Genomic DNA, 19443 nt, shown 5'->3' on the forward strand with positions numbered 1-19443 from the left:
ATTTTAGTTTGAGAACCACTGATGTAGAAACATAGTTATTTTAGTTTGAGAACCACTGATGTAGAAACATAGTTATTTTAGTTTGAGAACCACTGATGTAGAAACATAGTTATTTTAGTTTGAGAACCACTGATGTAGAATCATAGTTATTTTAGTTTGAGAACCACTGATGTAGAAACATAGTTATTTTAGTTTGAGAACCACTGATGTAGAAACATAGTTATTTTAGTTTGAGAACCACTGATGTAGAAACATAGTTATTTTAGTTTGAGAACCACTGATGTAGAATCATATAGTTATTTTAGTTTGAGAACCACTGATGTAGAATCATAGTTATTTTAGTTTGAGAACCACTGATGTAGAAACATAGTTATTTTAGTTTGAGAACCACTGATTGTAGAATCATAGTTATTTTAGTTTGAGAACCACTGATGTAGAAACATAGTTATTTTAGTTTGAGAACCACTGATGTAGAAACATAGTTATTTTAGTTTGAGAACCACTGATGTAGAAACATAGTTATTTTAGTTTGAGAACCACTGATGTAGAATCATAGTTTATTTTTCCTGAAAACTGTCATGATTTAGAAGACATTTTGTAGAAGCTCGTCTCAGGTCTAAATGAGTTAAATAGAATGTAATTTATATGCAGTGCAATTGAAGTGTAAAATAAGCATTATATGCGTGTGCGTGTGTGTGTGTGTGTGTGTGTGTGTGTGTGTGTGTGTGTGTGCGTGTGCGCGCATGTGCGTGTGCGTGTGTGTGGCTTAATACCTTTGCAACAGTTGTTTGACACGACTTGGTTATTTATATAATATTGTTTATTATTATTATTATTATTTATATAATATTATATAATATTGTATATTTGATGCTTTTATATGACTCATATTTAATGTCGTTAGTGTGTGTGTATGTTGACTTAATTTACTGTAATGAAAAATACATAAATAAAATAAACAAAATGTATGTTTTTCTCGTCTCATTTAGTTAATTACAATTTCACATTATTATCTATCATGCATGAGTTCTCTCTTCTGATTGGATGAACTTGGTATTCCAACTGGGGAGATTGAAGCACTGTGTTGCGCTTACAGAGCACAACAGCACAGTTCAACCTGCCACTGGGACCGAATGGTTAACATTTTAATTATTATTTATGATTGCAGAGTGATATTTGTTATTTTGACTATTGTATTGTGTGACGCTTGATTAAAGTTAATTGACTGTTTACTCCATTGAAGGGAGCAACTACTATAGCTGTGGGGTGTGGGGAACATGCCAACAGTTTAGAGAACTATTGACTTTATTATATTATGGGAATCATTTATAGAGTAGTTTATGTGACACTTTAAAATGTGTGTTATGACTTATGAGTGATTTGTGATGTCTCTGGACATTGATGCACTGGTTCCATTGTGGAATCAACCCCGGGTTGGTTTGGTCTAAATGGGAGGGGCCTATAGCCTTCATAAGGAGCACCTGCCACTGCCGCAATCAAGGTAGGATTGTAGGGAGCAGAGCAGACTTATAGACTAGAGACTAGACTAGACTAGACTAGAGCAGACCTTGAAAGAGCCACTCTGGCCAGTGGGCTGTAAATACCTCGTTTGTGTTTGGTTTGAATGACCATTTAATGTGGACTCTGCAAAGGTGAAATAAAAACTGATTGTTTTGTATAGAAAAGACTGCTTGCTATTTTTGGTATTTTGCCATTTTTAGCATTTTTGGGAGTATTTTGAGAGCTGGTTCAGTGCCAATTTTGGCCTACACTACCTTCACTCAGACCAGAGTGTGACATACACAAACATTACATTCCCATTGTCAATGAATGGATGATGTACGATGATATAAGAGCGCCCCTCCCTTCACACAGGTGTGATTGTTTTAAATGTAGAGTGGGTGTCCCCGTGCACAGTAAAATGACATCATTATAGGCCTATAGCAGTATCAACATGCAGGGCCCTTGATATGTAAAATCACACCTGTGTGAACTGAGCGCCGGTGCAACTGTATACATTTATTGTTATAGCCTATAGTTTACTGTACTGTACTGTGCTGTGCTCTGTACTGTACTTTGATTATTTTTGAAAATCGTCTGCCTGGGGCCCCCAGGAACACACCCAGGAGGCCTGCTCGGCTCCGGCGAGCCTTCCCGCGTCCAAAACGGTCCAGAAATGACAGTTATATACCGTGTTGCAGCTTCCCGTGCTCGGACAGACACAGACACAGACACAGGAACATGTACACACACACATACATGCCATGGGAGGGACACACATAGCTGTGTCATGGAGCGTATAGGCATCGCTCAAAAAAAAGTAATATTTGAAAACGGAGGGTGTGTTAAGGGTTAATCAGATGTCGAAGCAAAAGGGTCAGTCAGACAGGCAGACAGACAGACAGACAGACAGACAGGCAGGCAGGCAGACAGACAGACAGACAGACAGACAGACAGACAGACAGACTCTCCGGGGAGGAGAACACATTACAGACACTGAGGCTCTATGGAACAGAATGGACGCTCATCATATACTTGTTGATCAGTTCTGCACCCCCCCGCTGGGCTGAGAGAGAGAGAGAGAGAGAGAGAGAGAGAGAGAGAGAGAGAGAGAGAGAGAGAGAGAGAGAGCAGCATCTGGACTAGTGACTGGTCTGGGCGTCATGAGGCTGAGGAGAGGCGGCAACACAACAACACAGAAGAAGCCTTGAGGAGGACAGAGTTCTGCCATGATCAACACGGGAGGAACCAACACCGACACCGCGTCGGAACGGAACCGAACCGAACGGAACAACGGCTCCACAACACACCCAGCTGTGGTCGGGATTTATTATTATTGGGTCAATTATGAACCAATAACGGACCGTTATTGATGTTGTTTCGTCTCAATCTCTCTCTCTTTCCGCCAAATGGATGTACCAGTCCTTCTCCTCCAGAGAAAAGGTAGGTGTTGGTCGCTGCGTTGAAGTGAACGTGAACAGCTGTCAGCCGTCTGCTCGTTAAAGCGCTATTAGGCTGTAGTACTGTAAAAACATCGCCGCTCGGTCACGATCGATATGTGTTTTTTTCCCTCCCCAATAAGCGGTAGAAGAGCCTAATCAATCGTTATATGGATCAGCTATGGCGTAGATTAGAAGACTGTGTTTGTTGCATCTATAAACGGCGTTCATCGGGCTGGAGTGAATTTAAAACACCAGTTAAATAGATCAAGGGAAACACTCAACAATTTGTATATATATATTTTTTGGAACGCTGCTTATGCAGCTCCACTGGATCAAATCACACTGTATTAGCCTATAATTAATAATTTAATTGGTATATTTATGCTACTATATCACGTTTTATTTTGAGCTGCGATGTAGACTATATATTATTGTAGTAACACATGCATGTTCTTAAATCCACGGGAAATGAAAAGATGGTTGAATTGGCCGACTTCAGTAATTGTTGAATGAATAAAGGCTAGACTACAGTAAAACACGGAGGAGTGGCGGGGGATTGTGGAGTGGAGTCCGCCAGGGTTTGATCCCAGGCCCCCCTCCTCCCTCTAAACAAAGTATATCTGTAAAAAATACATAAAAAAATAGCCGATCTACAAGTTCACAACGCCAATCATGAGACCCGAATGCTCGCCGTATGTTCGCACCAGATTATTATAGCAATCCTCTCGTTTTTTTCTTCTCATTATGTTTCTGCTGACAACGTAGGAATTGCGGACCTCCTAATAATAACAACAAGCCCATTAATGGAAATAGTTTGTATAGGTCTACATTAAGACTACCGTATATAACGTCGCCACTTCACTTTGGAACGAAATTAACTTCTATAGTGTCGTTTAAAACTTTGAGAGACGTCTGTCATCATTAAACAGACTGGTCGTGTTTTATTTTGTGTCTCGTTTTGTTTCAGCTCGCCATGAATGGAATGAATTAATGAATGAATGAATTAGTCTGTCCACTATAGGCTATATCCGCCATTGATGCAAACGGACTCCCTGTTTTTATAGCCAGAGATGTATTCCTCCTCTCCAGATTAATGTATGTAGGCTGTACGTATACACCAATAGATTAATGTATGTAGGCTGTATACACCAATAGGCACAGGGTGTCGCTATACTCGCTTGTCAAAACGTAGCAGGGAAGATGATTGGCTGATATATGCTTTGGTGACACACCGTTACGGAAACAGCTCTGTTAAATTAAAGCTTATTATTAGGCTGCAATCAGAGTAGTGCATCCTGATCATTTCAGCACTACTGTAGTGGACAGCTCTATGTGGTTCTGATCATTTCAGCACCACTGGAGTGGACAGCTCCATGTGGTTCTGATCGTTTCAGCACCACTGAAGTGGACAGCTCCATGTGGTTCTGGTGGTTTCAGCACCACTGGAGTGGACAGCTCCATGTGGTTCTGGTGGTTTCAGCACCACTGGAGTGGACAGCGCACCACTTGGCAGTCCCCACCCACAATACTGCTGCACCCCGCCTATACATTTCAGAGGCAAGAATAATTTTATCCACTACAGTGATCTGACCATGCATTTTAGTTAACACAGCTTCAGGCTACTTTGCAGATTTAAATTTAAAATATACCAGTACGAGGTTGTGTGCACACATCCGCCTGGGACACGGCACACTGCTGGGCGAGCAAATTCATTCTGTACTGGCCATATATGGAGTGTGTCTTGAGTTTACAGGGTTTGATGAGGTCAGATCGACATATGGAATGTCAGAACAGGTCAGCTCCATATATGGAGATCTAAGGGTTTGAGGTCAGATGTAGAGTTTCTGGCCGGCTCTGATCCAGAGTTGATGATCCAGTCTTTTCCCGGTGTGGTTATCCAGGGTTTAGATGAGGTCAGTGTCGTGAGGCTTGACCATAATTATATGTAGGCGTGATGTCACAAGGCATGACCATATATGGAGGCATGACTAACTGACGGGAGATGCAGGTTTTCATAGTAAACGCGACCCGCTGCGGTCGCGTTTTAACACCCATTACTGTTTTGTGTCTTCTCCAAAACCACCAGAAACAACCATGATGAAAGGGAACCCTGCAAGCGACCACAGCAGCAGCAGCAGCACTAGTCCATAGCCTCCGGTTAGAACCTCCTGATCCCTCTCCATCCATCCACCATGGAGAGCACAGCCTCCTGATAGAACCTCCAGATCTCCATCCATCCACCATGGAGAGCTCAGCCTCCAGCTAGAACGTCCTGATCTCCATCCATCCACCATGGAGAGCTCAGCCTCCAGCTAGAACCTCCAGATCTCCACCCATCCATCATGGAGAGCTCAGCCTCCAGCTAGAACGTCCTGATCTCCATCCATCCATCATGGAGAGCACAGCCTCCAGCTAGAACGTCCTGATCTCCATCCATCCATCATGGAGAGCACAGCCTCCTGATAGAACCTCCAGATCTCCATCCATCCATCCATCATGGAGAGCACAGCCTCCTGATAGAACCTCCAGATCTCCATCCATCCATCCACCATGGAGAGCACGCTGGCGGACCTGAGCAAGTCGGGGGGCTCCCAGCGCTCCACGGCCTCGCTGCCCCCCGAGCCCCTGGACATCCTGCGCAGCAAGTCGTGCTTCCGCCGCGTGCGCCTCAATGTGGGCGGGCTCCCGCACGAGGTGCTGTGGCGCACGCTGGACCGCCTGCCGCGCACGCGCCTCGGGAAGCTGCGCGACTGCAACACGCACGAGTGCCTGATGGAGGTCTGCGACGACTACAGGTGTGATTATGGTTCCTTATACACCTGACGTAGGGCCACCTAACCTAACACACCCGCAGGACTGACGTAGGGCCACCTAACACACAGAGGCAGCGGTGGCCGAACGGTTTTGCGGAGCCGTCTTGATATCGGAAAGGTCGCTATAGTTCGTATCCCCGGACCGGCACGTTAAAATGACCACCGCTGAAGTGCCCTTGAGCAAGGCATTGAACCCCATACCATGAAATGTTCTATGAGCAGGGCCTGGCTGTAAACAAGTTCTTGAGCTTAGTCCAATTACCCTGGGTAAACATACTACCTTTCCTTTCCTTACCCGCACCTAACAAACCCGCAGGACTGTAGTATTGTCACCTAACACACCCACATGACTGACGTAGTTCCACCTAACACACAAGCTGAATTCAGGTCAAAAATACCTTTTATCCCTGTGATGTTATTGGCTATACTGTCTCCAGACACTTTGACATTTTATTTTATGTTATTATCACAGCCTGCACGAGAACGAGTACTTCTTCGACCGTCACCCGGGCGCCTTCACGTCCATCCTGAACTTCTACCGCACGGGCAAGCTGCACATGATGGAGGAGATGTGTGCCCTGTCCTTCAGCCAGGAGCTGGACTACTGGGGCATCGACGAGATCTACCTGGAGTCCTGCTGCCAGGTAACTATTTATAAACCCTTCAGCCAGGCGCTGGACTACTGGGATCTATCTGGAGTCCTGCTGCCAGGTAACTATTTATTATTTATAACGTGCCCGGTGGAGCCCCGGTGTTAACAAGCTCCGCACCCCTCCCTTAACGATCTCCCACCCCTCCCTGCCACCAGGCGCGCTACCACCAGAAGAAGGAGCAGATGAACGAGGAGCTGAAGAGGGAGGCGGACAACCTGAAGGACAGCGCGGGCGACGAGTTCGACAACACCTGCTGCGCCGAGAAGAGACAGAAGCTCTGGGACCTCCTGGAGAAACCCAGCTCCTCTGTGGCCGCAAAGGTAGGAAACCCAGCTCCTCTGTGACCTCCTGGAGAAACCCAGCTCCTCTGTGACCTCCTGGGGAAACCCAGCTCCTCTGTGGCCGCAAAGGTAGGAAACCCAGCTCCTCTGTGACCTCCTGGAGAAACCCAGCTCCTCTGTGACCTCCTGGGGAAACCCAGCTCCTCTGTGGCCGCAAAGGTAGGAAACCCAGCTCCTCTGTGGCCTCCTGGGGAAACCCAGCTCCTCTGTGGCCGCAAAGGTAGGAAACCCAGCTCCTCTGTGACCTCCTGGGGAAACCCAGCTCCTCTGTGACCTCCTGGGGAAACCCAGCTCCTCTGTGACCTCCTGGGGAAACCCAGCTCCTCTGTGGCCGCAAAGGTAGGAAACCCAGCTCCTCTGTGACCTCCTGGGGAAACCCAGCTCCTCTGTGGCCGCAAAGGTAGGAAACCCAGCTCCTCTGTGGCCGCAAAGGTAGGAAACCCAGCTCCTCTGTGGCCGCAAAGGTAGGAAACCCAGCTCCTCTGTGGCCGCAAAGGTAGGAAACCCAGCTCCTCTGTGACCGCAAAGGTACCAAACCCAGCTCCTCTGTGACCACAAAGGTACCAAACCCAGCTCCTCTGTGGCCACAAAGGTACCAAACCCAGCTCCTCTGTGACCACAAAGGTACCAAACCCAGCTCCTCTGTGGCCGCAAAGGTACCAAACCCAGCTCCTCTGTGGCCGCAAAGGTACCAAACCCAGCTCCTCTGTGACCACAAAGGTACCAAACCCAGCTCCTCTGTGGCCGCAAAGGTACCAAACCCAGCTCCTCTGTGGCCGCAAAGGTACGATAGCTGAGCTCAGCTCACCGTACGGCGCGCTGTGCGCACGCATATCTGAGCTTCTTGCCAAAGTTTTGTTTATTTGGCCTTATTTCTAAAGCGTAGTTGATTATTTGGGCTTGTTTCTGAGGTGTAGTTTATTATTTGGACTTGTTTCTGAAGTGTAAGTTGATTATTTGGTCTTGTTTCTGAAGTGTAAGTTGATTATTTGGGCTTGTTTCTAAAGTGTAGTTGATTATTTGGACTTGTTTCTAAAGCGTAGTTGATTATTTGGGCTTGTTTCTGAAGTGTAGTTGATTATTTGGGTTGGTTTCTAAAGTGCAGTTGCTTTTTTGGGCTTGTTTCTGAAGTGTAGTTGATTATTTGGGCTTGTTTCTAAGGTGCAGTTGATTATTTGGGTTGGGTGTAGTTGAATATATATTTGTTTCCACTCTGAAGGATTGTCGATCCCATCTTTACGCGGTCGACACAGTTTTATATCGTGTTGCAGACAGTTGAGAACCTGCCGCTTGCTTTTAAAACTCTCCAGGATGCCCTGGTTGAGCTAAGGCTTGTTTTAAAGTAAAACAACATGTATGCTGTTTTCTAGGGCTATGAATATTGACTTGGATAGTCAACTCATAACTTCTTCAGATGGCTCCACGATTCAGAGGGTCTCTGAATATTAATATCTTGGCATCTTGGCTTGACGATAAACCTTCTTTTAAATGTCATATTGTTGATCTTGTCTCCAAACTTTGACGAAAACTATAGTTTTCTGTATTAGCAATACATTCTGTTTTCCAAATCCCAATTAAAAAAAAGTCTGGCTGTTCCTTCACTTTTAAAACGGCTAGACACTGTCTACCACTCTGCCTTGCGGTGGACTACTGGGGATAGTTATGGTACCCACCACTGTGCACTGTATGATAACTCAGGTGTATCCTCCCTGACCGACTACAGGCGATATAGTTATGGTACCCACCACTGTGCACTGTATGATAACTCAGGTGTATCCTCCCTGACCGACTACAGGCGATATAGTTATGGTACCCACCACTGTGCACTGTATGATAACTCAGGTGTATCCTCCCTGACCGACTACAGGCGATATAGTTATGGTACCCACCACTGTGCACTGTATGATAACTCAGGTGTATCCTCCCTGACCGACTACTGACGATAGTTATGGTACCCACCACTGTGCATTGTAAACTCGGCTATATACATACTGTACTTTGTGTATTGTAACCTATACTATTTAAAATGAGGGCTTGGACTCAACTGTACTTCCCAGTATAAGTAAAGGTGATGATGATATGCACACACACACACACACACACACACACAGTCTCACGGGGTGGCAGTGTGTGTGTGTGTGTGTGTGTGTGTGTGTGTGTGTGTGCGTGCGGTTGTGGCCGCTCGGGTAGAGCGCCCACACCCGGACACTGAACCCTCAGTTGCTCCCAATGAGCAGGGTTGGTGACGTGCTTGGTTTCCTCCACCATTGGTGTGTGTGTGTGTGTGTGCGTGTGTGTGTGTGCGTGTGCGTGTGCGTGTGTGTGTGCGTGTGCGTGTGCGTGTGCGTGTGCGTGTGCGTGTGCGTGTGCGTGTGTGTGTGTGTGTGCGTGCGCGTGCGTGTGCGTGTGCGTGTGCGTGTGCGTGTGCGTGTGCGTGTGCGTGTGCGTGTGCGTGTGCGTGCGTGTGCGTGTGCGTGTGCGTGTAAAGAGTGGATTAAAGGTTCTATAGATAAACCGTTTACCGTTTGTACACACCCGGGCGTGCCGTTGCTTTGTTTGTTTTTTAAAATGCATGCTTACATGTTTACATTGGCCCTGGGGTGGGTTTCATCAGCGCGCACACGCACACGCACACGCACACGCACACGCACACGCACACGCAATGTGGGTCTGTTTCAGCCATTCAATGTTTCCGTTTTCACTGCAGAAAGTGCACACACGCACGCACACCTTTGACGTTTCATAGCTGTGTGTGTATAGCAGGTGATTCACAGAATAACACGATAAATGATGAAATGCAGCATTACGAGTTGACATGGTCTGGTGGTTCTAAGCAGTACAGTAACTAAGAACATTTACTGTAGTTAAACTAGGGATGCACCGAAAGGGAAATTCTTGGCCGAAACCGAATACCGAATATAGGAAACAGTCGGCCGAAAACCGAATTCTTAATATTATATTTTTTTTTTCCTACCATTGCTGTCATGGCCGTACCTTAAAGCTACCTGATTTGACAAAAGAAATGGTTATGGCAAAACTTAAATAATACTTAAATAATAATCACTATTATGGGTCCATAAAACATGTTTTCAGCTCTTTTGAAAGGCATTAATTGCATACACTATTCGGTGATGTATTTTCTGCCTATTCGGGCCGAAACCGAATAGGCCGAAAATTTCCTGCAGAATATTTTCTGCGGCCGAATATTCGGTGCATCACTAGTTAAAACAGTAGAAGGCGGGGCTTTTCAGAGTAAAATCTGCCTCATCTGCGTGGCCCTCCAACGCCTTTATTTTGAAGTACTCCCCTTCTGTCTGTCTGTCTGTCTGTCTGTCTGGCAGCAGCGCTAACCGGTGCTTGTTTTGTTAGTCATTTTTATTTTCCTACCAGAGTGACCATCTGCTTATATATGCACATCCAATGAGTCCCACTTGTCTTGGAAAGAGAGGCGTGTGTGTGTGTGTGTGTGTGTGTGCGTGTGCGTATGCATGTGCGCGTGCGTGCACTGAGCAAACAGTGGGCCAGCTTGCGGTGGTGGAGGTGTGTGTGTGTGTGTGCGGGGGGGGGGGGGGGGGTTGGTGACAATCAACAAACCCACAGCCTGCACATCAAACACAAGCTGAGGCCTGAAGCATGCGTCATATACATACATACATACATACATACATACATACATACATACATACTGCTTTAGGTATGCGGTCTAGCTTAACTTGGACTCAGGGGGGTGGACGCCTCTGCCTTGCATAGTCCCCAGTGAATAGGCATTTTGCCCTTCACTGGTAACCTTATTTTGGATTTGTTTTAAATATATGAAGGTTTTATGGGCTGGGCTTTTTACTAAAAAGCCCCCCCTTTTAAAATACTACACACATACATACATACCCACCTACATACATACATTTCAGACGTTTTAGCAGTTTTTAAGGACCCACTTTTAGGCCAGTGCACCAGAGCAAGCTTTTGCCTTTTTTTAAACCCCACCCATTTTAACCAAATACATACATACATACATACATACATACATACATACCATAAACTACAGCAGTGTGTTGTTGGGCACAGACTTGGTATAGAGAACAAGTACTCAATTTAACTCTCGATAGTGTTAAAATGAAACCTGGGTCCATTTTGGTTTCATTTTACACCCTCAAGAGTTAAAGATCCATCCAAATGGTCCATATTATGGTTACCATTATACTAGCCTCATGGGGTCCACCTAATGCTTTCTATGGCATATATAGGCAGCTCCCGGCAGGATCCACCGGGAGAATCTAGACACAGCTATACGCGACATGAGACTGATTAATTAGAGCGACAGAGAGAGAGAGAGAGAGGAGTGTGTGTGTGTGTGTGTGTGTGTGTGTGTGTGTGTACATGTGTGTGTGTGTGTGTGTGTGTGTGTGTGTGTGTGTGTGTGTGTGTGTGTGTGTGTGTACATGTGTGTGTGTGTGTGTGCGTCAATTTAACAAAAGTGCAGACGATCAGAAATCAGCAGAGAGTGATCAACGTTTGCACTACTGTTTGAAAACCACTGCTTTAGTTTACACCATCTTTTGGGGCGTATCTATGCTTTTAGTAGTGGGGGGGGGGGGGTGTGTGTGTGTGTGGGGGGGGGGAGGAGGAGGGGGGGGGGCTTTTAAGCTAATTAGGAATTGATCAGCTCGGCCCACTCGGCGTGGCGTATGGCGTGCAAGGCGGCCGTTGGGGGTTTCCTGTCAGCTCCACAAAGCCTTTTTACAACCTCTCGTAACGATGCTTGTCAAACAAGTGATGATCCACTCAGTCACATCAGCATGCATGCACAGCTCCGCTGCTCCCTTATGCCACCATTTCTGTAACCTTGTTGAGTGGTGCAACCACTCCAAGGAACAGCAATGTCCCTATGTGTCCTTATACATATGTGACTATATGTCCCGATGTTTAGAGTACCAGTAGGGGCAAAGGTGGCGCTGTTGTGTGCCAGAAACAGAGAGAGAGAGAGAGATAGTGTTGCATTGTTGCCAGGGACTAACCTGACGCTGCCAGATCCAAGAAGCTTTGCGTCACACATTTGTTTCACAGCTTATTGGGATCTGGGATCTCGGGAGCAAATTCGATGACAGCCCTGCTATACACCTGATCCTTCCAGAGACATAATATGACGTAAATGTGACGTTTTTTTCAGACAACACAAACATAGCGCCCCTCAAATAGCCACAGACGTTTAAGGATATACGGGGTATAAGACAACAGCGAAAAAAGCCCCCTGCCCCCCCCCCCCCCCTACATCCTCACATGTTTCCACCCCCCCCCCCCCCCCCCCCTCCTCTCCTGCGCTCCCTCTCACTGCCTGCATCCAATACGTCTATATATAAACCACGCAGCCAGGAGAAGTTTAGAAGCCCAGAGGCTGATGGAGAACTTCCCCTAAGAAGTGTCAAATCGACAGTAAATATTATATACTGTTATAACATACAGTATAACTAGTTAGCATTTCTGCAGCTCAGCTCTAAATCTAGGGCTGTGTTGTTGTTGTTGTTGCTGAGGCGTGTTGGGCATCGAGGAACAATATGAAATGAAAACTCATCTAACAAAGCTTCTCCTGAGGCACACACACACACACGCACACACACACACACACACACACACACACACACACACACACACACACACACACACACACACACACGCAGCGCTACAAGCAAGCATCCTATACACAGTCTAGACTCCTCTCCCCTGCTGTGGGATAAACTCCCCCTTCAATTCAATTCAGTCTGAACTGCAAACTCACTTGAAAAAACCTTTCCCGGTCTCCAGACTCCCACCTCACTCCCACCTCACCCTCACCTCACTCCCACCTCACTCCCACCTCACTCCCACCTCACCCTCACCTCACCCTCACCTCACTCCCACCTCACCCCCATGCACCTCACCCCCTTGCCTTCTTCACTCCCTTAATTTCTGACTTCTTAATTGTGTAGCCTTTTATTTTGGAGTGCCGCCCATTCCCATTTAGTTGGTTTATGAAGCTGAGCACCCACTGCCGTCAACCAATCAAAAGCTGAGCACCCACTGCCTTCAACCAATCAAAAGCTGAGCACCCACTGCCTTCAACCAATCAAAAGCTGAGCACCCACTGCCGTCAACCAATTAAAAGCTGAGCACCCTCTGCCTTCAACCAATCAAAAGCTGAGCACCCTCTGCCGTCAACCAATCAAAAGCTGAGCACCCACTGCCTTCAACCAATCAAAAGCTGAGCACCCTCTGCCTTCAACCAATCAAAAGCTGAGCACCCACTGCCTTCAACCAATCAAAAGCTGAGCACCCACTGCCTTCAACCAATCAAAAGCTGAGCACTACCCTCTGCCTTCAACCAATCAAAAGCTGAGCACTACCCTCTGCCTTCAACCAATCAAAAGCTGAGCACTACCCTCTGCCTTCAACCAATCAAAAGCTGAGCACTACCCTCTGCCTTCAACCAATCAAAAGCTGAGCACCCTCTGCCTTCAACCAATCAAAAGCATGAGCACCCACTGCGGTCAACCAATCAAAAGCTGAGCACCCACTGCCTCAACCAATCAAAAGCTGAGCACCCTCTGCCTTCAACCAATCAAAAGCTGAGCACCGGCCTCTGCCTTCAACCAATCAAAAGCATGAGCACCCACTGCCTTCAACCAAAGGGCAGTAGTTTCCATGGGAAGCGAGCGCACCTGTTTCTCTTCTATTATCAAAGTATTCTGAGGCACGCCGTCGGCTGGAACTTCATGCTTCATCATGACGTCATCGCCACTTTGAGAATCCCTGCTATGGTTGCAGTACTTCATATCACTTTAATTGGTAGTGCACTAATTGGTAGTGTATACTAATTGGTAGTGTACTAATTGCCAAAGGAGGAGAATGGATCGGCGCCACATGTCCTCTCGGTGGGGGCTCCTCACCGGCGGGGGGGGGGGGGGGGGGGTGGATACCGGCCAGTATAGACCGGTATCGGGTATACACAACAGCAGTGGGTGGAATTAACCCATTTAGGCCTGACGTCAAAATTTAAAAAAAAAAGTCTTCTAAATCATGACAGTTTTCTGAAAAACAGTCAGTGGTGTTCAACCTGTTTCATGTCAAGGACCCCCAGAATTATCTGTATTTGGCCATCTGACAATATGTTGTTCCAGGGACCACCATCCCCAGAAGCAAAGATTTTAGTTAAAAACGTTTTTTGAAAGAATACATATTCAAAGATTTGCACTATACATTTTCACGATAAAAAAAGCAGACCTATACAAGCTCTATGAGCTTGTAGATCTGCTATTTTTCAATATAGATAAAGTATAACATAATGCTTTAATTAAATAAAACACCGATAGGGGTTCCCGCCCAGAATGCATTCTGACCCGAGATCAGATTCTACAAATGTCTTCTACATCCTGACAGTTTTCTGAAAAAGCTAAGTTTCTATGTCAGTCGTTCTTCGATTTTTCAAAAATAGCAGATCTACAAGCTCGTAGCGCGCCACTCGGTGGCGCGCTATGAGCTTGTAGATCTGCTATTTTTCAATAGCTAAAGCACAACATGATGCTGACAACCAAAATGGGTTCCCGTTCAGAATGGGTTAATTGACACGAGGTCTGAAATGGAAAAGGAGAAAAAGGTGTGATCGTAATTGGCTGGAAGTAGAATCCAATATGCTGTCAGCTCATTTCAACCTTATCTTATAGCGTGAGGTCTGGACGTAACTTCATAGCACTTAACCCATTCTGAACGGGAACCCATTTTGGTGTTAGCATCACGTTATGCTTTAGCTATTGAAAAATAGCAGATCTACAAGCTCGTAGCGTGCCACCGAGTGGCGCGCTACGAGCTTGTAGCTCTGCTATTTTTGAAAAATCGAAGAACGACTGATTTTTTTTAGAATCTGATCTCAGGTCAGAATGGGTTAGTCAGACCAGTGTGTGTCCAGTGGAAACCTCGTGTGAATCTGATCTCAGGTCAGAATGGGTTAATAATAACCCATGCAGGACGGGAACCCCTTTTGGTGTTTTAAAGCATTACGATATGCTATTTATTTCCTATTTATTATATATTACTGTACATACTGTACATTCCACAAAAGTATATTTATTCCCATTACTGCATTACTGTATTGCACTCTGGGTTGGACGCCACTATTCATTTCATTGTCAAAGTATTTGTATAACTATGTGCAGTGACAATAAATTGAATCTAATCTAAATCTAATTTACAAGCTCATAGCGTGGCATCGAGTGCCGCGCTATGAGCTTGTAGGTCTGCTATTTTTTTTTTTAAATGTGGTGCAAATCTTTGAATATAATATTCTTTCAGAACGTTTTTAACATAAACCTTTGCTTCTTGTGGGGGTCCTTGGGACAACATATTGTCAGATTGGGGGCCAATTACATATCCTAGGGGTCCTTGACATGAAATAGTTTGACACCCACTGACATAGAAAACAAGAGGTTTTTCAGAAAACCGTCAGGATTTAGAAGACATTTGTAGAATGGAGGGTCTAAAGGGGATAATTGCTTTCTTTGCGCTCCACGTCTTCATTCTCCTACAATGTTCCATTTCCTCTGACCCACAGTACAGTATATACTTTATATATCGAGTATAAGTGGCTCTCTGTAGACCGCGTACGGTACGGTCTAGTAATAATAATTATAATTATACCTGATAATCATGTTTTAGGGACGGGGGAAAAACATCACGGCACTCCATCTTTAAAAAATCACACCCGTGTGAACTGAGTGGTGCAACTCCCCTCTCTCTCCCCCCCCCCTCTCCTCTCTCTCTCTCATTAGCAGGCAAAAGTGCAGCACTAATACTATCTCTCTCTCTCTCTCTCTCTCTCTCTCTCTCTCTGTTTCTGGCAAACAGCGCCCCTACTGGTACTCATAGTCATATACTCGTGCTCATGGCCACATAGGTATAGGTGTACACGGACATTGCTGTTCCTTAGAGTGGTTGCACCACTCAAAAAAATGGGAAAAGGGACAGTATCAATAACAAACAATAACAATAAGAACAAAGGGACAGTTATCAGGGACATACAAGGTTTACAAGACCTCTCCAAACAATGAGAACAAAGGGACAGTTATCAGGGACATACAAGGTTTACAAGACATCTCCAAACAATAAGAACAAAGGGACAGTTATCAGGGACATACAAGGTTTACCGGCGGCAGCAACGACATACAGTACAGGTGTGTTGTTGTTGCTGTTTGTGAGGGTTATAAATGTTATAGGTTATAAACGTGCTTTAGTCTCTGTGTGACTAACCCATTCTGACCGGGCACCCATTTTGGTGTTGGCATCATGTTATGCTTTAGCTATTGAAAAATATCAGATCTACAAGCTCATATCGCGCCACCGAGTGGCGCGATACGAGCTTGTAGGTCTGCTATTTTTGAAAAATTCGAAGAACGACTGACATTTTTAGAATCTGATCTCAGGTCAGAATGGGTTAATCAGACCAGTGTGTGTCCAGTGGAAACCTCGTATGAATCTGATCTCAGGTCAGAATGGGCTAAACCATGAGTCACTTTCTACGACGCTCATAGTCGTCAGGTTGGTGAATCACACCAACCCCGTGCACGGTCCCTGCACGCATAGTAGCCACTATAGAGCACCGAAGTCCTGACGTAAGTCGCTCGTCCCTTCGGTTCCCCCCCTGGTTCGCGGAAGTCATTTCTCTAGGGAGAATAACACGGGGTGATCTATAATATCGTCTACTATAAGCGTTGTGGTCCAAACATAAACAAGCTGTCTCTGCGTTATTGTCGGGGAGGTGTCTCTCTGTATCGTTTGCGACAGTCAGTCACTCATATTATGATACAGGCTGTTTCTATAGTGAAAATGTAACTAATTCAGTAGCAGTAACGTTAGCGTTTTCTCTCAGTCAGTTGATTCTTCATATCCATCCATATGAGTGAAACGGCCGGGGTGACATACACTATATACTCAACAAAACCACAAGTTTCTCCAACAACTCTTTGATAGACAGACTGTGGACTCTGTCTCTGGGTATGACGATGAGGAGGACGGTGAAGATGAGGAGACCGCAGAGTATATGAGCAGCACTCAGAGCTTCATGCAGTGCGAGGCTAGGCTGTCACTACATTATCCTAAACTATATACAACACAATAAACATTGATTTTTACATCCCTGTCAAAGAGCCGTTTCCACTGACAGTCTGTCTTAGTCTGTCTTCTTCTCAAAGCACTGACACTAATATGTTTCATTTCCATTTCCCATTCCAGGCAGGGGGGGGGGGGGGGGGGTTACCATTATATTATATTTCCTTGCCATAAGCTGAAGCACCACCCAGACAGTATTATGGTCTGGCGAGCCTCCCACAATGTCCAGATGCTTCAGTCTTCTTCAGGGGAAAAGGCCCGCTCTACTCAGACAGTTTTATATGGTTTCAGGCTGGGTGTGCTCGGTGCAGATTCCAAAAGATTATTCTTTTGACACTGACGAAGGCCTGCAGCGCGCCGAAACGCGTTTGTCTGTCTGGTGTATGACTGCTGCTGTGGAGAACATTCTTTATGAATAAAGACTCTTACTCGACTGGAAGTCTAATTCATTTTCCAGACGCTTCAGTCATCGTCAGACGGTCTGGAGTATAGCGTGGCTAATAAACCAGACCGAATCAGCCGTTGGCAAAAAATAATTTGCCTGCCGGGCGCCGGCTTCACGACAGTGTGATTTGAGTCTGGCTTATTAGCCATGAGGCTAAGTCTGGAGCACAACGGGAGCTCTGACAAGATTCCGTCACGTCTTTACAGTCGCACAGATTTGTCCCGATATAAATAAATAACGACTAATCGGAGCGGACGGATGGATGGATGGATGGATGATTAGGCATCGCTCTCTTATTCTGATTGGTCAATTGTAGAATTCAGCTGTGTGTTATTTCTGGATAATGACCGCTGAGCTCTATATTATATTATAGTATATTTTATATATATATATATATATATATATATATATATATATATATATATATATATATATATCTGCTGTCGGTTCAATGTTCATTTTTCAGGAGATGAAAAATATATATTTTTCAGGAAATAAAGAAAACCTTATATATTTTTTAAAACAAAGCAATGCCGCCTCATCAAAGTTGGTGTTGTAACTTTATATATTGTCAATTACTTCCACGAGAGGGGGAGGAGGAGGAGGAGGTGGTGGAGTTAGCTGCTTTAGCGGACATTTCAGAGGGTCCAATGGAGTTAAGAGGTTTTTTCGAGAGCACTTTTTACTACTTTCCATCGGTTCAATATTTTCAAAACAACACACAGACGTGAAGGGTGATCAATAGCACTGATTTATGCCCAAAAACCTAAGGTTTCCTCCCGACAGCAACGTGTGTGTGTGTGTGTGTGTATATATATATATATATAGAGGCTACTACCGAGTCTAAAGTGTATGTGCTTCTGTTCTCCCTCCTTTCCAATCTGCCCCCCGTGGTGAGGCTCCCTGTTTGAAGACGTACAGCTACAGAGCAGAGTGGAATGTGATGTTTATGATGGCCGCCAGGCAGTGCCGGTTCTAGGCCTTTTGAGGCCCTAGGCAAAAATTGTAAATTTGCCATGAAAATGCTTCAATCTGGTGCACTTAGTAGTAGTAGTAGTGGTCCTACCCCCCCCCCCCCCATGAGACTTACTACAGGCCAACTGGTAGTGGTCCTACCCCCCCCATGAGACTTACAAATCCCAAATGTTTATAAACAAATCCCAAATGTTTGTAAACAAATCCCAAATGTTTATAAACAAATCCCAAAATGTTTATAAACAAATCCCAAATGTTTATAAACAAATCACAAATGTTTATAAACAAATCACAAATGTTTATAAACAAATACCAAAATGTTTATAAACAAATTACAAATCCCATGAGACTTGGTCCTACCCCCCCGACCATGAGACTTACTACAGGCCAACTGGTAGTGGTCCTACCCCCCCCCCATGAGACTTACAAATCACAAATGTTTATAAACAAATACCAAAATGTTTATAAACAAATCCCAAATCCCATGAGACTTGGTCCTACCCCCCCCGACCATGAGACTTACTACAGGCCAACTGGTAGTGGTCCTACCCCCCCCATGAGACTTACAAATCACAAATGTTTATAAACAAATACCAAAATGTTTATAAACAAATCCCAAATCCCATGAGACTTGGTCCTACCCCCCCGACCATGAGACTTACTACAGGCCAACTGGTAGTGGTCCTACCCCCCCCCCATGAGACTTACAAATCACAAATGTTTATAAACAAATACCAAAATGTTTATAAACAAATCCCAAATCCCATGAGACTTGGTCCTACCCCCCCCGACCATGAGACTTACTACAGGCCAACTGGTAGTGGTCCTTGGCGCCAGGCTAACTCAGCGCACAGTGGTGTGTTCCCTGTAAAACGATATTAGCAGTGTGTGGTGCGGGTGTGTGCGTGTGCGTGTGTGTGTGCGTGTGTGTGCGTGCGCCAGGTAAGGAGATCATCATGTGACGTCTACTGAATATATATCTGGATATGGGCAGGCACGCACGCACGCACGCACGCACGCACGCACGCACGCACGCACGCACGCACGCACGCACGCACGCACGCACGCACACACGCACGCACGCACGCACGCACGCACGCACGCACGCACGCACGCACGCCTACCTGACAAAAAAAGTTAGGG

The 19443-nt window shown here is 45.5% G+C and overlaps 1 protein-coding gene across 1 annotated transcript in view; it reads left to right on the top strand.

The window, feature by feature from the left end:
* Window positions 1-5492: 5492 nt before the first annotated feature.
* LOC308335902 (potassium voltage-gated channel subfamily B member 1-like) overlaps window positions 5493-19443 on the top strand; it is a gene marked incomplete at both ends in the record, with an annotated part of 87217 nt that continues 73266 nt past the window's right edge. The window contains 3 exons of the mRNA XM_080793124.1: window positions 5493-5737; window positions 6228-6399; window positions 6564-6728. Of these exons, the coding sequence (XP_080649250.1) occupies window positions 5493-5737; window positions 6228-6399; window positions 6564-6728 (582 nt within the window). The remainder of the gene's footprint in view (window positions 5738-6227; window positions 6400-6563; window positions 6729-19443) is intronic.

The sequence above is a fragment of the Protomyctophum bolini genome (assembly GCF_963924005.1).
Source record: "Protomyctophum bolini genome assembly, chromosome: 20".
NCBI classification, from domain to species: domain Eukaryota; kingdom Metazoa; phylum Chordata; class Actinopteri; order Myctophiformes; family Myctophidae; genus Protomyctophum; species Protomyctophum bolini.